Raw genomic sequence first — 23063 nt, forward strand, 5'->3', positions numbered from 1 at the left:
TAATGCTATGTTTGAGGATCCCGATGGTTGCTGACTTTTGCAACACTTGCAGGGAGAAATTCAACAGGTCTCCTCCTTCCTCTTGAAGACTTGAGCGCCTTCCTTCCTATTGTAAGCGCACTGGAATGAGCCCACAAGACAAAGTTATTGCAAGGTGGCACAATCGCAGCCCTCCTTTGGCTTCTTCGAAGTTGTGCGCCGATGTTGCGTTTCCAAGCGCGCAGCAACCAGAGACGAGAAGGCGCATTTGGGGAGCATCGTTTCAAAAATGACTCAGCAAGGGAGAAGGAAAATAAAGATGGATTTTGGAAGGGTGGGTGGAGAGTACTATGTCTCTCCTCTCCCCTCCTTTCCGAGCATGAAGCAGCCAAGATTCTTGTAATAACAAGATATTTATATATATATATATTCATTAGCAGCTGTTGAAAACCTTGAAGGATCCAAAAAGGCTGGAGATTGCATTTGAGCGGTGCCAAAAGAAATTCAGCAAAGGAAGCAAAGAAGTCTGAATTGGAGGGCTGGGGTGGGAAATGGGAGGAGGAGAAAGAGGAAGAGAATGAAGTTTGAGAAAGGATCGAGAGACATCAGTGGAATAAAAAACCCACTCGGTTGGCATATGGCCACGGCTGCTATTTTTACGTGGTTGTACTTTTCCCCTCCGCAGTTTCGGTTATACAAGAGAAAAGAAAGAAGTCCACACAAATCCACTTTGGTGGGCCAGGGCTATCACTGGCATTGGGTTTACACAGTGTTGTCTTGTGAGAAATGCCATTCATTGTGCCAATATAAGTGTGATGAGTTATTGACAGCTGAGCAAAAATGCTCGCAGTCTTTTGCGGCAGGGCGAAGGTTTTTCAAATTTTCTGGTTTCTTAAGGACGGCAATAGAACAACGTGAAAATGTGAATGATGGTTCCTAGTTTCGAGCGAGGAGGTTTCCTGCACAAAGCAACCTCTTCTTTGCAATGATGTTATTTCAAATGCAAAGTAATGTATGGGAACGACCCCACTTTATTCGTACCACAAGCAAAAGGTTCTAGAGTCAGCCTTCCGCATTCGCGGCTCTGACTTTTGCGGATTTGATCATTTGCGGTTTTGATTCATATGTTCTCTTTAGGAATCTCTAGGTCAGTGATGGCGAACCTATGGCACGCGTGCCAGAGGTGGCACTCAGAGCCCTCTCTGTGGGCACATGTGCCGTCGCCCCAACACAGAGTTTTCCAGAGTTTGTTACTGGAAAGCCAGAGGGACACGGCACTTTGCAATAAATAAGTGGGTTTGGGGTTACAATTTGAGCACTCGGCTTCTAAAAGGTTCACCATCACTGCTCTAGGTCCTCTGGCACAACTCTGACAGAAGTTGACCATAGAGTTGTGCTGGGGAACCGAGACGTCCCTAGAGAAAACACCTCTCTAGGCATTTGTAGGTCCTCCAGCGTGATTCTGTGATCAATGTCATGCGGAAGTTGACCATAGAGTGGACCTGGAGATTCCTAGAGAGGTGTCCTCCTAGGTAAAAGGAAGATGCCAGCCACAGATGCTGGCGAAACGTCAGGAAGAAAGTCTTCTAGAACATGGCCACATAGTCCGAAACCTCCCCCCCGCAAAAACCAAAAGGAATAGTGTTTTTTATTTGCGCTTTCCCACATTCATGGCATGTGTCCCCACTGTAACTACATTTTAAAAGTTCCCTTCAAAGGCCACTTTTTAGGGGCCCATCGCCAAATGGGTTTGGCGTCTTGAAGACCTCCTTTAGAGGTTGGACTAAAATATGGCACGGATTAATTAAATAAAACCAACATCCGAGTCCGCCTGCATATTCCTGGACCACAATCGCACTTATGTCTCACTTGGGCATCTATTCCTCAGTTTTCCTTATCTGCGATCAGGCCTGCTATCAGAAAGCTGGGTGCTTGCTAGTGTCCTCAACTGACTGCGAATAATGGACTTATTAATCAATTAATTATTAATTAATTAGAACCCATCTGGCCAGCTTCACAGCTGACTAGGGCCCCATACGGACAGGCCAAAATAAGTCTGCTTCAGGTCACTTTGGAGGTATGCTGTTTAAATGATGCATGCGTCCTAAGAGTCCAGAAGCCGCACCAAAGCCATGATTCAGTCCTAAGGACTGGAGCACATCTTTGGCACAGCTTCTTTCTTCTTAAGACGTGTGTGTCATTTAAACAGCATACATCCAAAGTGACCTGAAGCAGCTTTATTTTGGCAGTCTGTATGGGGCCTAGGTCTGGGAGAAAGGCGGCATATAAGTAAATTAAATAGGGCCTTAACCCTTGCGCTCTCCATTCTTTTTATTCAGGCAATCTAACCACTAGGCAGTACTATCCTTTCCATAGGATACAAATTCCTCCTCCTTTTCTCCCTCACCTCCCATGCTGGCCTGTCTTTTCCCTTCTTCTTTTTCCGCAGAGCAGTATCCAAGAAGTCCAAGGGGGAAAGACAGTGTCTGGCGAGGCGACTGCCTCGAGGCAGACAGCTGCCGACCTCCGAAACCGACAACGCAGTTGGTTTTGTGTCGAGCAACCTGCCTTCTCTTGGCGCACGCCTGTCTTTTCAGGCCCAACTCCCTGGGTATTTCTCAGCCGCCCCGGCCGCTTGTTTCCCTGCAATATCAGCTAGCCGATCTTGTGCTCCCCTTCAAAATAATGTCACTGCGATTGTGCTTGCACAGCTCTGGCTTTGGTAGAGCTTCAGAGTGTCAGGAAAAAGAAAGCGTCTTCTATTTGATTCCAGTGGTTCGTTTTATGTTGCTATAAAGGAGGAAGCCTTCTGGCCAGCAAAGGCTGATAACTCCCATGTCAGTGAGTGGGACAGAAAGTCTGTTTCAGGCTTTGGAAGTATTGAAAACCAGTCCTAAATTGATTCAGCAGCAGGGACAGCACCAAGAAGGTAACACTTAATCCTAGAGTCGGAAGAGACCCCAAGGGCCATCCAGTCCAACCCCCTCAATGCAAGAACTCACAATCAAAGCATCCCCGAGAGATGGCCATCCAGCCTCTGTTTAAAGACCCCCAAAGAAGGAGGCTCCACCACTCTCTGAGGAAGCATGTTCCACTGTCAAACAGACCTTACTGTCAAGAAGTTCCTTCTAAGGTTGAGGTGGAAACTCTTTTCCTGCAGTTTGAATCCATTGCTCCGGGTCCTATTCTCTGGAGCAGCAGAAAACAAGCTTATTTGAATGATATTGGATAGGAGAAGTAACCTGCCCTCCCTGCGAGTACCTGCAAGGAAGCAAAACGAACAGCAACCTGCCTAACAATGTTGAACCTTTCTCCTTTAAAAACAGCTCTTAAAGGGTCCCTTTTCCTGATGGCAAGAGCTATTCAACCGTGGAATAGACTGCCACCGAAGAAGACTCTCCATCACTGGAGGTCTTCAAGCAAAGGTTGGATAGCCACTTCTTGGGAGTGTTTGCATTGTGTATTCCTGGCAGTGGGTTGAACTAGATAGCCTTTTAGGTCTCTTCCAGCTCTATGGTTCTATGTGTCTCTTGGGCATAGATTTATACTCCTTGACGGATACATCATCACCATCACCACCACCATCATCATGTTGCCTGTCTACTACCCTGCTTCTTTGCCCAAGTCCCATGGGGTTTGCCCATTCTTTTCATCTCTCGATGTTTTGTTTTCTTTCCTCTAAAATCTCAATCCGGCTCGTTCCTTCCCCTCTTTCGTTCTCCGTTCTGGGAATCAAAAGCAATAAAGAAGCGAGGGGAAAAAACCCAAGCACAGGAGCGCAAATGGCGAAGGCCATCTTTAAATTGAAAAACGCGGAAGGCCTAATTGCCTGAGACGCTGGGGGATCATTTAAACAGCGGCGAATTATAACTGTGCCGATGGACTGGATGGCATTGATAAGTGGTGGGTTATATTCCCCCTTGGAGTGCCAAGCGTTTTTGGAAAGGTTTCGGATGAAATCTTCAGCTGACGCAAAGCAAGCTGAAACAAAAACCCCAGGAATACTTTTTCATGTAGCCAAGAATGGCTAGCGAAACAATTAAAAGGGGGATCTACCCATCAGGAAAGATGTAGTGGTTCCAGGTTGACTCTAGAGGCCAGGGTTCGAATCCTGGCTCGGTCGTGAAAACCCATTGAGTCGCCTTGGGCGAGTCACACTCTCTCAACTTTAGAGGAAGGCAATGGCACAAGCGCTCTGAACCTTGTGATCGGTTCTGCCTTAGGATTTTCGTAAGTCGGCACGCAACAACAACTGATTTACCGCCCTTGTTGTGGTTGTGTATCTTGAAGTTGTTTCTGACTTAAGGTGAACCAAAGATAAACCTATCATGCCAGGTTTCTTCGGAAGGGGTTTGTCGTTGCCATCCTGTGAGGCTGAGAGAGTGTGACTTGCTCTAGATCACCCATTACTCCTGATGTGGAAGCCACCAGTAGGACTGGGCATCTGTCTCCTTCCTCCACTTGCTGTCCTTGTATTCTGCTTATCCTTAAATGCTTTTTCTTTCTAATCCTTATACAACCAGGACTCCTTCCAAATAGGAGACTGAATAGAAAGCCATTGTTGTTTCCTCGATCTTCTCCCGGCCGCAGGTTTTATTCAGGAGGTATTAATAGTTCATATCCAGTCACCCCAGCTCTGTATGAGAAATGTCAGGCTGGCTCATTATTATCCGCCAAATCCCCAAGAGACTTGCATTTTCACATAGCTTTGCACCTTATGGGGTGCTTTTCCAAAGAAATGAAAGAATAGCACTTCTGTTTTCCCTCACCTCGCCTTTCTTTTCGTATCCACTGCATAAATATATGGCTTCCAGAGGGATATGTTTGGATGTGGCACAGCTCCATAAGAAGAGTGTCCCCTAAAGAGTCTTAAAATGGGGCAAGTGTCTTGTTCAGACCCACAAACCAGTTCCTAACAATGTATATCTCTGCCAAGCTAATGGATCTTAACTGGCCGTTCGAGACCAAACCAGCTCCAAATACTTGGCATCCCAATAGGAATCTGTTGTTGTTGTTGTTGTTGTTGTGCGCCTTCAAGTTGTTTCTGACTTTTGACAGCCCTCGCCTGTGTGGCATTGTGGTTTGAATGTTGGACTATGGAGACCAGAGTTCGATTCCTGGCTCAGCCATGAAACCCATTGGTTGACCTTGGTCCAGTCACACTCTCTCAGCCTCATGGGAAGGCAATGGCAATCCCTTGTGAACCAATCTTGCCAAGAAAACCCCATGATAGGTTCACCTTAGGGTTGCCCTACATTGGAAATGACTTGAAGGCACAACAACAAGGTGACCTTATAGTGGCGTTGTCACAAAATTTGGTCAACTGAAACACACAAAATCTGGTCGACCGACATGCCCAAAATCTGGTGAACTGACATGCACCAAATTGGGTTGTGGATTTTGCATGTGACTGTACTTTGCTCTATGGCTCCCCCTGAACGTGTTAAATAAATTCAAGTTAAAGTTCTTACAAAGCACTCTCACCTCCTGCTGTCTGGAATATAATGGCAAACAACTTACTTCCATGGCCCTCTGTCAAAATTAATATGCCCGCCGCATTGTTCCCTCGACTTCTTGTATGCTGACTGGCATTCAGAAAAATCAGCTGGGGAATGTGGTTCTTCCTTTGATTTTGTTAAGGAAGGAAAAAATTGCCGTCCCTCCTCTTATAACTGTGTTTATGCTGCCGGCGCATGGTGGAGATCAAAAGGTTTTTCCAGTTGTCTTCCCTGGGGAAGAGGCTGATATTAACCCTGACCAGAAGCAGCTAAGATGTCTGTGTTGGTTGCGGTCAAAAACGGAGACGGAAACTTTCCTTTGGGGACAGTTACAATGCTGAAACAGGCAAGGAAGCACAGATGGAGGGTTTGGTACTCCGAAAAAAGTATACCTCTCTTTTGGCTGGGCAGGCCTGGTTGGCCAACCTTGCGGGACTGTTGTTAGGGCAGAATTCGGAGACGTCGCTTTAGGAGAAAGTGAAGCGTGTCCAAAGGAGGGCGACTAAAATGGTGAAAGGTCTGGAAACCATGCCCTATGGGTTAAGGAGTCCCAGTTGGATGAAGGATTCTGGGAGTCATGGTATGTGACTTCAAGTCATTCCCAACTTATGGCCATGAAACCCACTGGATGATCTTGGGCAAGTCACACAATCTCAGCCTCAGAGGATGGCAAGGGCAAACCCCCAAGTAACGTGCCAAGAAAACCCAATGAGTGGTTCGCTTGAGTCAGAAACAACTTGAAGGCAAACAAGAACAACAAGGTGCAACTATCACGGGTTTTTCTTGGCCAAATTTATTCAGAGGAGGTTTGCCATTGCCTTCCACTGAGGCTGAGAGTGCGACTTACCCAAGTGGGTTTCCACAGCCGAACCCTGGTCTCCAGAGCCGTAGTCAAAGAGTCTGTGATCTCGCCTTCCCGGTTTGAAGGTTGCACATAAAATTCAGGCAAACTGTTTTGAACTTGATTCTGCTTTTTAAAAAGAAAAAGAAGAAGAGGAAAGCATACCAGTACGTTTGCTGCGGCGTCCAAAGGTCAAGCCTTTCACTCGAGTTTCTGGGCGGCAGGGCTGCGTCCCACTCACAATTCCTCTTCTGCTTTAAAACAAAATGAAAATTCGGTTTATGACAATGTCCTTGGGGCATTCGAAGAAGAAAAGGGGGTTGGAAGGGCAGTAGAGATGGAGAAACAGTGCGGATCGAAATCCAGTTAGTGAATTTACATCTCTTAACAATTATTATTATTATTATTAGGAGTAGTAGTAGTAGTAGTATTGCAGAAGGAATGCCAGTCCCATACTAAGCAGACACGGCTGTCTCCTGCAGCTTTCCTAGTGCTGTGGGCTGCTGGATTTGCATTCACATTCTGGAAAACCCCACATTTTTCTACCTTTGATCCAGGTGGGGATCTATTACTATTACTATTACTGCTTGCAAAAGCGTGGTGTGAAAGATGCTACATACTCTCCTACATTGCATAGCTGAAAACCGGGATATGTATGGCCAAGCCATACCAGAGTGTCATCAAGATGGCAAAATATATTAATATGGAAGGATGCACAAGCTAGGAGAGGCTGCAGCTGTTTGCTTCTGCCTGAGCCTCCTGGGAAGGGCAAGACGTTGCCCCTCATTTCTTCTTGAGTCAATGGAGCGCAAACTCCTGTTGCACTTTGGACTCAGTTTGCAGCAGTTGAAGGAAGCTGTGGACAAATGCTGGAGGAAGAGAGAGAATCCAGGGCTTTTTAAAAGCGGCTGGAAAAGTGGGACGGCAGAGGATTAATGGGGATTGTTCCTGCCAAGTCAGGACAGTTGGATGGGTTCAGTCCACCTGGGGCACTCAGTGCCGTACTTGGAAATTTGGGTTGGGGTGGAAATTTGGACCCTGAACCTAGCTGAGGTGCCCACTCCTGTTTCAGTACACGAAGGACCCTGTTGTATCCAACTTTCACGCAGGTGTTAGAGAAGGTGTGCCTCTTGGGGAGGAAAGAAAAGATGTGTAGCCTAATTCGGTCCCACAAACATGATTGTGTTGGGACAAATTCACAGCCAGGCTTCAAAGTGCTCAGCCCTCAATCCAATTGACCTAAATCCAATTGCTGGTCCCAAATAGATTAGACCCACTGATTCAGCGAATCTACTCTGTTTGGGATTAGCAACGGGGTTTAAGCCTGGAGGAGAAACTGCAAAGTACTACAGATGTTGCTGAATTGCTTTTGTCGACATCCTTTCCCCTTAGCTTGAGGCTGCTGGGAGTTATAGTCCCATTGCGTCTGGAGGCTGCAGTGATGCCTCGGACTGGCTTAAACCAGAGCCTTCTGTCAGTTTTGTTTCTCGCACATTCAATTATTATTATTATTATTATTATTATTATTATTATTATGCTTTATTTATAGAGTGCTGTAAAGTCACACAGCACTGTACACACAATCCATTAAAAATAGAATAAAATAAAATAAACCTGCCTGAAGTGTACATTCTACTAAAAAAATTTAACAAAATACATATTAATACACACATATTAAACATTAAATACAGGCCGAGCCTCCCTTCTTCGAAATGCTTGGGACCAGAAGTGCATTGGATTTCAGATTTTAGAATATTTGCAGAGATGGGACCCAAATCTAAACATGAAATTCATTTATGCTGTGTGTGTGTCTATATATATATATATATATTCGGACTCCACATTTCAAGGTCCACCTTGGCATATGTTTGCCAAGCGTTCTGTCTGTTAACCAGGGCCTTGGCATATGTTTGCAAGTTTGGGGAAGTTTTTCTCTCAGGCCCCAAACCAAAGGAAATCCCCACCCTCTCCATCTGTTCCAAAATGTGGGCCATCAAGTATAAAGTCTCCCTATTCATCGGCGGCACCCACACGCTGCTTCTCTGTCCGCCGCACCGCTGTTGGGAGATTCAAGGTGCCCTTGGATCAGGGAAGGGAATCCCTGAACACACGTTTCCCCCATCCATCACCTGAGCTACGCTGATCTCTGGGGATCTTAGCATCTTAGGCAAATAGCCTCGCCTGCGGCCCTGCAGCAGGGTTGTTCAAGGACATGCACACTTCCGATCTGGTTTAAGGTGCGACGGGAACAGATGGCCTGGATGGTAACATATTCAGGGGTAGCCGAGACGGCCGTAAAGCAAAATAAAACAAAACCCAACATCCACAAAAGACCGGGTGATGATCAGGTGTCCTAAACACAAAGGAAGACGAAGCACGGCAAAATGGAAGGGATGCAAACAAAAGCCGAAAACATTACTAGGGCCTCATTCCCACTACTTTTCAAACCAGATCGTGAATCAAGAATGAGCAAGACACGGCTTTCGACGGAGGCCCTTCCGAGGCTCCGTTTTCCTCCGAAACACTGGAAAATTGGTTCCTTGTTTGCCTGTTGTAATTGGAATCTTTAACAAGCCTCTATGGGGTTTTTCCTGCCCCTTGGGCACCCGGTTTTAATAGGCCCATTTTAGCTTCGGTGCCATGGCTTCCCTTGGGTAGGATGCTTAGCGACCGCAGTTGCTGACTTTTGCTCTAGGGATGGCAAAGTGTTGGTAGGATCTGGCTGGTCGGAGAAAGGAAGGGAGACTATCGGAAAGCCCTGGCTGTAGCCTGATATACTGCAGAAATATGGCAGGGTCTGTCCACACAGGTCCCCAATTCCTAACTTTCTCAAGCCTTGTTTAGTCTTTAAATATTCCGTGGCGTCACTTTGGGGGTGCAGGGAGTTTGGACCGCACCAGGCGGTGACACCACTGGTCCCAAACGCCTGCCTTTGGGCAGAAATGGGCTTTAAAATGCCGGTGCTTAGTGGAAGGGATGGTGTGAGTGAGCGAAAGTGAAGAGATGGTGTGAAAGTGAAATGGTGCAAGATGATGAAGAGATGGTGTGAGATGGTGAGACGGTGAAAGATGGTGAAGATGGTGAGGAGATGGTGTGAGTGTGAGACAGTGTGAGATGGTGAAGAGAAGATGACATACATTTTGTATGCTACAACTACTTTTGCACAGTTAGTCTCCAAGATGTTACCAGATCCCTTTGCATAGTGTTCTCTGTAGTTTAGTGAGGCACCAGCCCTCTTTGGCAGGGAAGGCTAAAGACCTAGCGAAACTACAAATCCCAGGCATCTATAGGAGATTTAGTGAATCACCGATGCTGGAGAGCCAATCCACCCGAAAGGCCAAGGGTGCATCGACACTGTTGAAACAATGCATTTAAAGTGGTGTCAAACTGCATTGTTTTAACAGTGTCAATGCACCCTTGGCCTTTCGGGTGGATTGGCTCTCCAGCATCGGTGATTCACTTAATCTCCTTTTTCAAAGGATCACAACCTTCTATCTCTTTTTTAAATACTCTTCTTTCTTATTCCTCTCTTCCAGCTGCCCTGGGAACATTAGATTTCAGCTTGCTGTACGACCAAGAAAACAACGCGCTGCACTGCACAATTAACAAAGCCAAGGTAGGTGCGACACACACGGGTCACAATTGTGTACAGTGGTCCCCCGGGTTACGAAATTAATTCGTTCCGCGGTTAATTTCGTAACCCGAAAAACCTTCGTAAGCCGAATTCCCATAGGCGCTAATGGAAAAAAAGCCGCGGCTCTGCCGCGGCTCCATTTAAAACAGCGCCGGGGTTTTTTCGTAACCCGAAAAAACCTTCGTAACCCGAAACAATAAATCCCTATGGGATTTATTCGTATCCCGAAAAATTCGTACCCCGGGTAATTCGTATCCCGGGGTACCACTGTATGTGGGTTTCCCAAGCGCCAAAGGAAAGCCAATATGGAATGATGAAGCAAGATAAGCAAGTGTGACTTGGCCATGTGTCTTCAAGTCATTCTGACTTATGGTGACCCTAAGGCAACTCTATCATTGGGTTTTCTTGGCACGTTTCTTCAGGGGGGGGGGTTGCCATGGCCATCCTCTGAGGCTGAGAGAGTGTGACTTGCCCAAAGTCACCCAATGGGTTTCGATGGCCCAGCCAAGATTCAAACCCTGGTCTGCAGAGTCATAGTTCACGCCGTGGTGAAGGATCTCTGCTGGGTTAAAATCCACGGAGGAAAGTATCTTTCCTTTGGGAATTCTAGATCCCTTTTTCCTCTAAATCAGTATCTTTCCCTCCTTCTCTCCAGCAAAAAAACCCTCCTAAAACGTAGGAAGTTGTTGAAGTGCTGAGCATGTGGTGGTATTCAGGGAGAGCGGGTGGGCGGATGGATGGATACCTGGTTGTTCTCCAATCTACAAGCCCAAAGTTGCACTTACGCAGCCAAAAAACCTCGGAGCGCCGATGACTATAGAGATGAGGAATGAGTAATTCTCTCACCATTCCTTTCCTTAGTTGCCACCTCGTTTTAACTTGAGATCCTCGTGCTGCTTTTCCATTGCAAGGAGTTTTCAACTCCCACCATCACCACCCTGCGAGAAAAATCCGGAGTCCATCAATGCGTTTCTGTAGATCTTGGCCATTATGTTTCCTTGGACTATAACTCCCAGGATCATCCATGGATTACCTGGGGAGACCAGGGTTCGAATCCCAACTGGGCCATGGAAACCCTTTGGGTGATCTTGGGCAACTCACATTCTCTCAGAGGATGGACAATGCCCCCTGAAGAAACCCTGACAAGAAAACCCTATGATAGGTTCGCCTTAGGGTCGCCATAAGTTGGAAAGGACTTGAAAACACGCAACAACAACAATCCTTCCAGCCACTGTGGGAGTTGTAGTCCTCCAAACACTGTATATAGAGAGCTCTTGTTGCACCTTTGAGACTCACTCAAAGAAATAAATGGGCAGCATGAGCTTTCGTAGACTTCGGTCTACTTCCTCAGATGCATTCAGATGCAAGATGCCCAAACTCTGTATATCTTGGCTTGTATCCTCTCATTCCACTGCTAAGGGCCTGACAGCAAGAATGGTGTCAGTCAGTCAACAGGCGGCATCCAGCGGTCAAGCGGAGGGATGCTCGGAAGAGCCCTAATAGGGTTTTCTTTTTCCAATGGGGAAAACAGAGGCTGGATGGCAATGTGTCAGGAGTGCTTTGACTATGTGTTCCTGCATGGATTTGATAAGCCCTTGGGGTCCCTTCCGACTCTAGGATTCTGTGTGGCGCTGATGTTTCTTGTGCCATGAGAAGTCTGACCTTCTAAATAACATCTGGGTCCCCAGTGGCCAAAAAACATGCCTCTAAAGGAGGTCTCCTGTTGCTTCTCTGGGCGACTTCCTTCCCTGCCTTTGCCTTTGCTGGGACACAGGTAATTCTGTGGTTCTTCTACAGTTGGCATAGCTGGATCGTTCACCAACTAGGGTTGGTGTCGCCAGTGAGTTCCATGTCTGCAAAGGAATCCGCTCCATGATCTAGTCTGAACTTCAAAAGAAAGTGTTTCAGGGACAGGGCTCCTCACCTTGGATAGCTGTCTGCAAATTCAGACTGAAATCAATCCAAAACCCAGCAACAGAGAAACCAAAAGCCCCATTGAGAGAGAGAATGCAGAGTATACCTTTAATGCTTTGTTGGGTCCCCATGTTGAGCTTCTGGATGCTGTGGAACTTCAGCTCTCATCATCCTTTGCCAACCTTGACACTGGTTAGGGGTAATGGGAGTTGCACTCCAACAACATCCGGGAAGGCAGTGCTTTGCCCAGCCCTGGAGTCTTTGCTTTGAGTGGACTTCCTTCTATTCATTTATTCTGGCCTGAAACACTGAGTGTTGGACTACAGCTCTGGAGACCAGAGTTCAAATCCCAGCTTGGCCATGTAGAGGGGTGCCTACATGTGATAGATATATCTGTGATAGATGGGAGCTCCTTCTTCATCCTCTTCCAGTACTGACCTTTTAGATGTTTGAGACACGGACATCTTGATGATGATGATGATAATGATGATATGCCTTCTGTATCCCAATGTTGGAAAACATTGGCTTGGTCTGCCAGAAGGCTGTTGGCCATTCATGGTTGCTGTCATTCCTTTGTTGACTGTTTACAGCTTGGGGCTCCTCTCTTCCCACCACCTCTTTTGGGGAGGAAAAAAGAATACAGTAGGAGTTATGTATCAGCGAAAACGGCCGATCGCGTCCTAATGCCATGATTATTTACTCGGTGCTCCTGACCAGCTTGTCAAGTTTATAAGCGGCTCCGTCGAACGCTGCTAATCGCATCCCGCAAACGGCTTTTTCAGGCAGCTGCATAATTGGCAGCAACTGACGCTTTAAAAATTTCTTTAAAAATAAAATAAATGCTCTTTTTAATTTTTTGCAGAAGGGGAAAAATATGCCGTTCGAGAAAGGAAGGCTGTGTAGGAGTTGAAATGTGGCTTCTCTTAACAAGCGTCACCTGGGGATAGCATCAAATCCTTCAGAGGAGTTTGCAGGGATGGAGTGGAGGGGAGTAGATGATCGGCGGAAAAAGTGGGAGGAAGAGAAGGAGGCAGGAGGGAGAGGAGGAACAGGTTGCTTTTTCTTTCTTATTTTTCAAGGCGGATTTGTGACGGCAATACAGGAGAGGAAAGGGCAAACGGTGGGCCGCAGAAACCCAGAGAAGGTCACTTGTTGCCTCTCGGTATGAGTGGCTGACGGGACTTGTGCCTCTTGAAAACCAGAGTCCTTCTTCATGCCACGTTCCCTACTATACCTTTGTTTGGTGGTTTCCCGGCTTTTCCATAGTTGTGGGTTGTTGTGAGGATAAACAAGAGAGAAAGAAGAGTTCATTGGAGAAAAATCTTCATATGCCAAGGATAGGGAGCCTGTTTCGACCTGAGATCTGAATTCAGTTCCAGAGATTTACTTGTGGCTCACGTTCCAGTGGTGGCTGGGACCTAAGACCAAGAGATGTAGGGCCAAAAATACCCACCTCTTTTGGCTTACAACTCACACTATAGATAACTAAGCCTTATGAGAAGCAACTCTATGTTTTAGAAGGGAGGGGACAACTGTGGAAAAGCTGGAAAGCCACCAAAGAAAGGTACAGTAGGGAAGGTAGCATGGATGTCAGAGGACTCTGGCATTCGAGAGACACAAATCCCTTCAGCTGCTCAGAGAGAGAGGCAGCAAGCAACCTCCTCTGGGGTTCTTCCATGCTGTCTTCAATCCACTTCCAACCCCTTGACTTGAGTTTGTAGTAGCTAGGGAAATTTACCTTTTGGTCTACAACTTATACCGCAGGTAACTAAGCTTTATGAGAAGCCACTCAATGTTTTAGAATGGGGGATCTTTGTAAGCGGGGAAACCACCACACAAGGGTGCAGTAGGAAAGGTAGCATGGCCTTCATGAGGCACAAGTCCTTTCAGCCGCGCATACAGAGAGGCAGCAGCCAAATTTTACTGCTTTTGGCCAATGGCCTTTGCATAAAACAATATCACAATAACAACGAAGTACATACATATCATATCTGCAACATCAGCAGAGAGGCAGCAAGCAACCTCCTCTGGGATTCTTCCATGCTTTCATTGACTCCTTTTCAACCCCTTGACCTGGCACAGAGTATGGTAGTAGCTGGGAAAAGTTACTTTTTTGGGCCTATAACTCTGAGAAGCTGGCTGGGGGATTTTGGGAGCTGTGATCCGGAAGGTCTATAGTTCCCAAAGCCTAAAGTTTCCCCACCTTTGAAATTATGAGAAGGGTGTTTGATGAAACTGGCACACAGATTAAAACAGGATGCTGGATAGATTTAATCCAGAAAGGATCTGCTTGTGTTTTTCTCCTTTTAAAAAAGATATCAATGACGCGTATAGGTTTTTATGTCGGCTTGCCCAGAATTTTAAGCCAAGCACAGACCATAAATGTTTGAGCTGCGGAGGGCAGGAGGAGAGGAAGGAAGGATAAGAGGAGGGACACCTTTTTTTTTGTCATCCTTACAAGCCATTATTTCCAGCTCGCCTTTGGAGCATTTAGCCTTTCAGCCGAGAGCGGTAAACACCGGAGTGAGCTCTGTATTTAACATCAAAAGCAACGGGTGCGGGAGGATCAAAAAGGGATATGAATGAGACATCTTTTGATAGAGAGAAGATAAGGCGGATCAGTTATTTTCAAGGCTGGAAGCGGGGAGAAAAAGAAAGAAAGGGAGAGAAGAGATTAGCCGCGATTGGGATCATGTTCTACAGGAAATCATATCTGGAGACAGCGAGAGATTAGAATATAATAATGCAACGGAGAAGGTACTGGGAAGACATGAAGGATTTGGGTTTAATAAAAAAAAAACTGTTCGAGTCCAAAACTGGGAAAATCCCAGAGCTGTTTCTTTAGACTGCAATGCCCAGAATCCTCAAACTGGTATTTTGGATTACAACTCCTGACTGGGGATTGTGGGAGTTGTAGTAGAAAAGGATAGGGTTACCTTTCCTTTCCGAAACTGAACAATTGATATCTGTGTGTCAGGCAAGTGATTCACAAGGGAGGAAAGAAAGCACCAAAGCCTTCTGAGAAGGTTGCTCACTGCTTCTCTCCATGAGTTGCTGGTAGCGGTTTGAATGTTGGTCTATAGCCCTAGAGACAACGGTTCGAATCCCAGCTTGGCCATGGAAAGCCACTGGGTGGCCTTGGGCAAGTCGCACTCTCTCATCCGCAGAGGAAGGCAATGGCAAATCCCTCTGAAAAAGCTTGTCAAGAAAACCCTTTAATAGGTCTGCTTTAGGGTTGCCATGAGTCGGAAACGACTTGAAGGCACACAACACCAAACCAGAGAGAAGGAACCTTCCTTAAACAAATAAATCTCCTATTTCCCCATTTGGGGATTTAATTAAACACAAAATGTCCAGATGGGGGATTGCATGCATTTCTGGAGGCCATGTGCGGCGCATCTATGTGTCAGGTTGCGTACCTCCGAGACCTTTTTTTCCTGTGGCTATCGCCGTTGCCTTGCACATCCCCGCCACCGCCCCACGCTTTTCACTGAGACCGCGTTGAGTGCTTTTCTCATTTGTTAGCCATTTGTCAGATCATAAAGGGAAAAAGTGCAGCACCGAACTAACCCATTAAAACGACGGCCAGCAAAGAGCGGGTCAGCGGAGCGAGGCGGGATGTGACAAAAGAAGTGATTTCTCGTTGCCTTCGCAAAAGGAGGCTAATGAGGGTGGCACATCTGACTGGCTGAGTTGCAGCCGTCGAAGGCCACCCTCAACCTGCTATGATGGGTTGCAAAGCCCATCAGCCCCACCTTAGTGGCAGGCTGATAGTGGTTTTTGATGGCTGTGACTCACCTTTGTGACTCACTTTAGTGGGGCTGATGGGAGTTGTGGTCCTCTGTGCAGATGAGGATTCCTGTTTGGTTTCCTTTTGGTAGGTATTTACCGTACTCTGTGCATTGCTTCATGTTTTGGATGGAAAGAATTCGGGAGCATTGAAATGTGGGAGGAATTGTGCCATTTTTCCATCTAGGCCCAGGACTTTCGAGTCCTTAATTCGTAAAAACTCTGGCTTTGAACTGCACTACAGTCAACCAAGTTCGTGGGGAATGAGATCTAAGGTGAGAAGGATTTGCTCGGGGCTTTGGACTGCTCAGCTATAAACTGGGATTTATAGTTGGATCAATTTTCTGGCTAAGCATCCAAAATGCTCCTCCTCAACCTTCAAATCCCAGGAGTTCATAGGATGGAGCCATAGCTGCCCAAGTGGAATCATAGTGCTACAACCTTGTCGTATGAAAGGGTCCCTTTGCATAGTTACAACTGAGCATTTGAGTAACTCATTGCCACCTATGTTGTCACCTCTTTGTCTCCATTCTCATTCTTTGTTCATTTATTTCTCTCTTTTTTGTTTGTCCCTCCCGGTTCCCTTTCTTCTGTATGCTTCCCATGCCCCCCACCCCATTTTTCCAACCCTCCTTCTCCATTGCACCATTTTCATTTCATAATAATCATCGATCGGGGGGGAAAAACCAGTTGCCAAAACCTCACTACAGAAAGGTAAGGTCTGGCTTAGCCGTCGTAGCGCTGCTTGATGTCGTACCTAGCTAGACTTAGGCTTATCTTGGACGGTCGCTTATTTAGTATTTGGTTTATTTCAGCATTTATTATATTGGAGCGGGGCCTGATTTTCTGTCTCCCGAACTCCCTGTAACCTTTCTGCTATTGAAAACAGCCAAAAAACTGAAATTGGAAGATGTGTTTTTTCTGTGTTTTAAAAGAGCCTTGGGATTTGTGTTTATACAGTTGGAAAGGTGTAAACCTATCAATACAACAACAACCAAGTTTAATAGTGGCTGTCCTCAAGCTTGCAACATAAAAAGATATGGCACAAAACGAAAAGGGGAAGAGGAGGGAAGAGGAAAACAGGAAAACGCCGGCACCGGTTCTGAAGGCAATGGGCCCTAAAATCTGGTAGTAAAACTGCCACAAAGGGTAGAGATTTGGGCCGGTGTACTCTTGCTAAAAGGGTAGAAGCGGGATTACAGTTGAACATTAAGGAAACAAAAATAATGCTGACAGAGGATTTTTATAACTCCAAAGTGGATGACAAAGACCCTGAAATAGTCAAATACTTTCCCTGCATGAGCTCAATCATTCATCAAAATGTAGTCAATAAATAAGAAGAGACTAAGGCTTCGAAGGATGGGCACAAAGGAACTAGCTAAGATTCTCACTCTCACGTCACTGAATACCAAAAACAGAGTCATCTGTGCCATCGTATTTCCAGTTTCTGTGCATGGTTGCGAAAGCTGGACAGTGAAGAAAGCTGACAGGCAGCTCATTGGAAATGTGGCGCCGGAGGAGAGTTCTGCGGATGCCATGGATTGCCAAAAAGACAAATCAAAGGGCCTGAGATCAAACCAAGCCTGAACGCTACCCTAGGTGCCAAAATGACTAAACTGAGACTGTCGCACTTTTGACACATAATGGGATGACATGACTTGATAAAGTGGAAAGCAGGAGGGATTTTCCCCCTCTTTCTTTTCTCCCTCTTCCTCCTTTTCTTCCTTTTTCTCCTCCCTCTTTCTCTCCTGTTCCCTCTTAGAAACTGATGAAACTTGGATGCCCTCGGGACAGGAGTCAATCCGCCACAGGACCCAGACTGATGATTCTGCAGCCCTTCATATATCCTCAGGCTAACGCCTCTTGCCCCGGTGCCTGGCATTTTAAAAGCCTTTCAATATTTCTACAATGTCTGGGAATGTTTCATGCATATCTATGGGTCTCTCTTTCTCTTATCCTTTTGATCTCCCTTAGCTTTATTTTAATCGTTGGCTTAGGGAAGAGAAGTCCTTTCTCGACTCCAAAGAGTTCTCAAGAGCTCGGGAGTTTTATGGGCTGCCATGCAGAAACAGGCATGAAGGACTGGCTTAGAGGCTCAGCCAAGGATCCAGAAGTCCCCAGTTCTAATCTCAACTTAAAAACAAGTCTCTTCCTCCCTCCTTTTTGTTACCCTGGAAAGATCCATTTGCCAGTTCAGAGATGTCACAAGGAGGGTGTGAGGGGTCCGGACTGTATTGGGTGACACCCGAGGGGTTATACCCAGTAGGGTGATACACTCAGTTGGGCTGGCGTAGCTGCTGGGTGAGCAAGAAAGGGTGCCCACCCAGCAGCTGTGCCAGACCCTGAACAAGACCCTCCATGAGCCGCAGTATTGCTCCCCTTGGTAGTAACCGCTGTTGGGGGGTGCCTACTGTTTAAGATGTGAACCCCTTTAAGATACGGTACATCTGCTCACCAAGCAGCCATGCCCAACTCTGAACGGTCCCTCCAGAGATCATGGCGTTAGCTCTGGTGATCTGGTGGGGTGTCGGGTACGCGAGTGAGGCAGAGGGATGGAGGGTGATGCAGTCCACCACTCCTCCCAAGCAGCCCTTTTCGGGCACCTACGCCAGGTGATACCAACGGCAGTGAGACCACTGCCAGTATGTGCATGATAAAGAACTTCTCATGATGTGAAGTCGAAGCTTTCAAGGCCAGCATCCATGTTTTATGTGGGGTTTTCGGGCTATGCAGCCGTGTTCTGGAAGAGTTTATTCACCAACAGGCCAACACAGATTAACATGTAAATCACATCCCCCCCCCCCAACCAAGTATATATACCCCACACACCTCCATGCCACCATTCTCTGAAGATGCCGACCGCAGATGCAGGCGAAACGTCAGGGATAAACTCTTCCAGAACACGGCCACAAAGCCTGAAAAGCCCACAAAAAACCCTGTAACTTCTCATGATCTTTAGGAATTGGATGGTGGTGTCCCACAGACTTTTCCACTACAAGATCATCAATGCGATGGCAATGATTTGGGCATCATATGCCAAGTCCGCAGAGAAGGCTTACGGGAGAATAGACGCTGCTACCTCTTTGCCTTTGAACCCCTTTAAATCCATCCTGCGGATGGTTCAGTCAACACAGAGTGACAATGATACACCAGCTGCATCACCTTATTTTAGGTAATAGGATTCTGCCTCCATATCGCTCCTTCCCAGGATAGGATTTGCACACTTTGTGGCCACTGAGAGATTCAGCCGCTTCGCTGCAAGGTTTGGAGAAATATGAAAATAAGCGGTTTCCAGGCAGGAGCCTTGATTTTCAAAGGCGCTCCTCTCCCTTTGGTTCTCTCTAGCTCTGTTTTAAAGTTCTGGAATGATAAAAGATAGTTGGCATTTGCAATGAAATGTTGCAGCATGGGTTACAACAGGTCGGCCAGCCTTCCATGACCTCTTTTGGAAGACTCCATGCCATTCTCTCGCCATGCTTTTTTCCAATTTCAACAGTCTGTGATCTCTGAGCCAGCTCTGTCCTCTCTAGATTATTTTGGAAGCAGTTCCTTCTCCCTCCCTTCTGGGTCTTTCCTCCCCAGATTGTGTTTTTGAAAGCCTTCGGAGAAGCTTTAGCCATCTGGACTCCATGTCCCATCGTTCCTTACGTCTTGCTGGCTGGGCCTTCTGAGAATTAAAGTCCAAATCCTAAATAGACTAAGGATGCATCACACTGTAGAAATATCCCAGTTTGATATCAACTGAAGCACCATGGCTCCATCCTTTGGAGTAGGATTAGACCAAAGCCTTTCTTTTCCTGCATGCCCAGCCAATTCTAGCACTTTTTAAACAAGATAAAATGAAGGAAACATTGCAGCTGGGGCAGCCAGGTGCATCTGCGGATAATAAAGGGCCTGCAAACCATGGGGTGCCCTGTGAGCAAGACCGAGCAATGAACCTGACAGCACAAGCAGGGAACTCCTGGCGTCGGGAAGATGGTAGATGATTAAGTTACACCTCCAGGCAAGGTGACCTATTTCCGGAAGGCTTTCTACACCTTAAGACGGAGCTGGAACAGATGGTTTTCCTTCCTTCGCTAGCCTGTCTGATTGCAAAAGGTGAGAAACTGGCACGCACAAAAGCAGAGCTTGCAGAAACATGGCTTTGGGGACGACGACCCCCAGAATCCCCCACCAGCAGCTGGATAGTGGGAGCTGTAATCCAAAAAGGTCCCCTTTTCCAAACTGGGGTGTGACTCAGTACTGTACGTATAACTGTCCCTTAGTGAGATGAAGTCAGCCGGCCATCTCCAAGGATCCTTTATCCACCGATTCAACCATCCACGGCTTGAAAATATTCCAGAAAGATATACAGTCTAAAAAGCAATCTTGATTTTGCCATTGGGACACCATTTTACTGTGTGGTGTTTAATGTGAGCTGAGCATCTGCTGATTTAGTGATCCACAGAGGAGCCTGGAACTAAACCCTAAGGGATACCTACTGTACTCTCATTTCTTTTCCCCTTTTTCTGATGGTACTTTGCAACAACAAGCTGGGGAGAGTCCTAAAAGCCATTCTCTCTCTTTCTCTCTCTCGCTTTTCCTCTCTGAAAACAACCGTGAAATAGAGCCTGAGTAGTAATTTGCCTATTGATTCCGCTGCAATTGAATTACCTTCTGAGAGAGCCATTAAAGGCCCTTCTGGAACAGACGCACAAAGAGGTTGTGCGCTGGGTGGGCAAGCGGGGGAGAGTTGGAAATAGAAAGGCGGAGGAGTCCAGGAAGCGGTCAGGCTTCCTTGACGTTGTTTCTGGATGGTTGAGAGAGAGGCACCCGATATCATAAGGATGGCCTGAGATAGGCAGAAGAGAGGTGGCAGGGAGAGGTTGTTTTCCAGTTTTGGAAAGGTCTGCTTCCAAGGAGTGAGCGATGGTGTCTCCTTAGACTAACCATACGTACCGTTTTAAATGGGACAGTAACGTTTTTTCCAGACCACCCCTTCGTTTTAATATAAATGTCAATTTTGTCCCATTTTCAAGGAGGACGCCCTGCTATGTTGCAAAAATGGTTTGAAAATCCCACCCCACAAAATTTGTCATGGAGTGTGAGAAGTAAGTGGTAAGGTAAAAAGACTAAAATCTTTTACCCGCTGAAAGACTAAAATCTTTATGGTAAGGTGCTGGAAAACCAAAATCTTTATGGTAAGATATCAAAAGACCAAAATCTTTATGGTAAGGTGTTGAAAGACCAAAATCTTTATGGTAAGGTGCTAGAAGACCAAAATCTTTGTGGTACGATGTTGAATGACCGAAATCTTTATGGTAAGGTGCTAGAAGACCAAAATCTTTGTGGTACGATGTTGAATGACCGAAATCTTTATGGTAAGGTGCTAGAAGACCAAAATCTTTGTGGTACGATGTTGAATGACCGAAATCTTTATGGTAAGGTGCTAGAAGACCAAAATCTTTATGGTAAGGTGCTGGAAAACCAAAATCTTTATGGTAAGATATCAAAAGACCAAAATCTTTATGGTAAGTGTTGAAAGACCGAAATCTTTATGGTAAGGTGCTAGAAGACCAAAATCTTTGTGGTATGATGTTGAATGACCAGAATCTTTACAGTAAGGTATTGAAAGACCAAAATCTTTATGGTACAATGTTGAAAGACCAGAATCTTTACAGTAAGGTATTGAAAGACCAAAATCTTTATGGTACGATGTTGAAAGACCAGAATCTTTACGGTAAGGTATTGAAAGATCAAAATCTTTATGGTACGATGTTGAAAGACCAGAATCTTTATGGTAAGGTATTGAAAGATCAAAATCTTTATGGTACGATGTTGAAAGACCAGAATCTTTATGGTAAGGTATTGAAAGATCAAAATCTTTATGGTACGATGTTGAAAGACCAGAATCTTTATGGTAAGGTATTGAAAGACCAAGATCTTTATGGTACGATGTTGAAAGACCAGAATCTTTATGGTAAGGTGTTGAAAGACCAAAATCTTGATGGTAAGATACTGAAAGACTGAAATTTGCTGCGTAAGATTACTTCATCAGGGAAATATTCATGGTACGATCATTACAAAATACAGACCCCCTCTACATCTACTTACAGTTTTGTATGAGTTCTGTCACAGAAGGATAATGGTTAGCTCAACAGTTTCATGTAATAAAACTTTCGTTATCATCTTACCTTTTCAGGAGTGCAAAATATTACATCAACTCATCCCGTTTTTGCCATCCCAATGTCCCACTTTTGTCTCAAGGAAATATGGGCAGCTTATGTCTCCTGTGTCCAGGGAATGGCGAATCCATTCTTGAGTCTAATCTAGACTTCCAAGGAGTTTAAAAGAGTTAGCCAAAACACATTTATTCGAGCCTTTCAGGAGCTTGGATTCGTCACCAAACCAGGTTCAGCGCCTTGGGCAGATCTTTTAAAGTGATCCCAAACCTGGAGTGACTCCACTGCCCCATGGACACGGAGATGCAAGCTGCCGCTGTTTCAAGTTGAATGGGAGAGGAGAGAAGTCTATCAATAACTGTCCAGAAAGTTTAAGTCAGGAAAGACGCCATGCCCAAAGGCAACCCAGTCAGAGACTACAAATGGTTATAGAACCAGTGGTGGCTGTTGCCTTCAAGCTTAAGGCTAGGGCAATAAATCCAAGCAGGGTTTTATTCTGAATTTGAAAGAAGCGATCCAAGCTGAGCCACCTATTTGGGAGCTATATGGATTGCTCTTTTAAACTTCAGATTAACTCTGTAGAATCACAGAGTTGGAAGAGATCACAATGGCTATGCAGTCCAACTCCATTTTGTCATGCAGGAAGATACAACCAAAGCACTCCAAAATGTGACCAAAATGGCGAAAGGTTTGGAAACCATGCACAGTTTAGGGAGGTGGGTATGCTTAGCCTGAGGAAGAGAAGTTTAAGAGGTGACGCGATCGTGGCAATATGGGTCAGGCTGGAAGATACTATTCAGTTACACAGATGCAACTAAGTGGTTCTCCTAGAATTCTGGCCAACTTGCCCAAAGCAATAGCACTCCCCTCCTTTTGCTCAGTTTTAGTTTCAGAGGAGTCTAGCAGCAATCCAGTTGTTAGCCGATTGTTTTATTTCTCCCCCCACCATAAATTATGACTTATATCTGATATATCAGTACATGGGGTTGCATTAAATAGCCTAACAGAGACAGTGCCTCAGATCTTATAAGCCTGAAATGGGGATGGGGACGAAAGAACTGTATAAAAGAGGCCGTGTGGTTTCGTTCCAGCCTTATTACAAGGCGGTGGATGGGACCACGCGGGGGCTTTATCCTGGTATAAATGCTGTGACACAAGTGGTTAGACCTTCTCAAATGTTGCATGTGGGTGGCATTGTCATCAGGGTTGAGCAAGCCCTGTTATGCCAGATTAAACCGTTGCACTTT

The 23063-nt window shown here is 45.9% G+C and overlaps 1 protein-coding gene and 1 long non-coding RNA gene across 4 annotated transcripts in view; one reads left to right on the plus strand and one right to left on the minus strand.

Annotated features, from left to right (window-relative positions):
* LOC149286438 (uncharacterized) overlaps nucleotides 1–6566 on the minus strand; it is a 50975-nt gene extending 44409 nt beyond the window's left edge. The window contains exon 1 of the long non-coding RNA XR_016277633.1: nucleotides 6484–6566. This is a non-coding gene — a long non-coding RNA (uncharacterized LOC149286438). The remainder of the gene's footprint in view (nucleotides 1–6483) is intronic.
* DOC2B (double C2 domain beta) overlaps nucleotides 1–23063 on the plus strand; it is a 67605-nt gene that overhangs the window by 7775 nt on the left and 36767 nt on the right. For 2 of the 3 annotated variants that reach the window (XM_089494164.1, XM_089494163.1), the window contains exons 2-3: nucleotides 9855–9934; nucleotides 16346–16369. In XM_089494164.1, coding sequence (XP_089350290.1) covers nucleotides 9855–9934; nucleotides 16346–16369 — 104 coding nt within the window. The remainder of the gene's footprint in view (nucleotides 1–9854; nucleotides 9935–16345; nucleotides 16370–23063) is intronic. The other variant, XM_089494165.1, reaches the window with a different exon arrangement.

The sequence above is a fragment of the Sceloporus occidentalis genome, unplaced genomic scaffold, assembly GCF_023333645.1.
Source record: "Sceloporus occidentalis isolate IW3139 unplaced genomic scaffold, rSceOcc1.0.p SCAF_69, whole genome shotgun sequence".
NCBI lineage: Eukaryota > Metazoa > Chordata > Lepidosauria > Squamata > Phrynosomatidae > Sceloporus > Sceloporus occidentalis.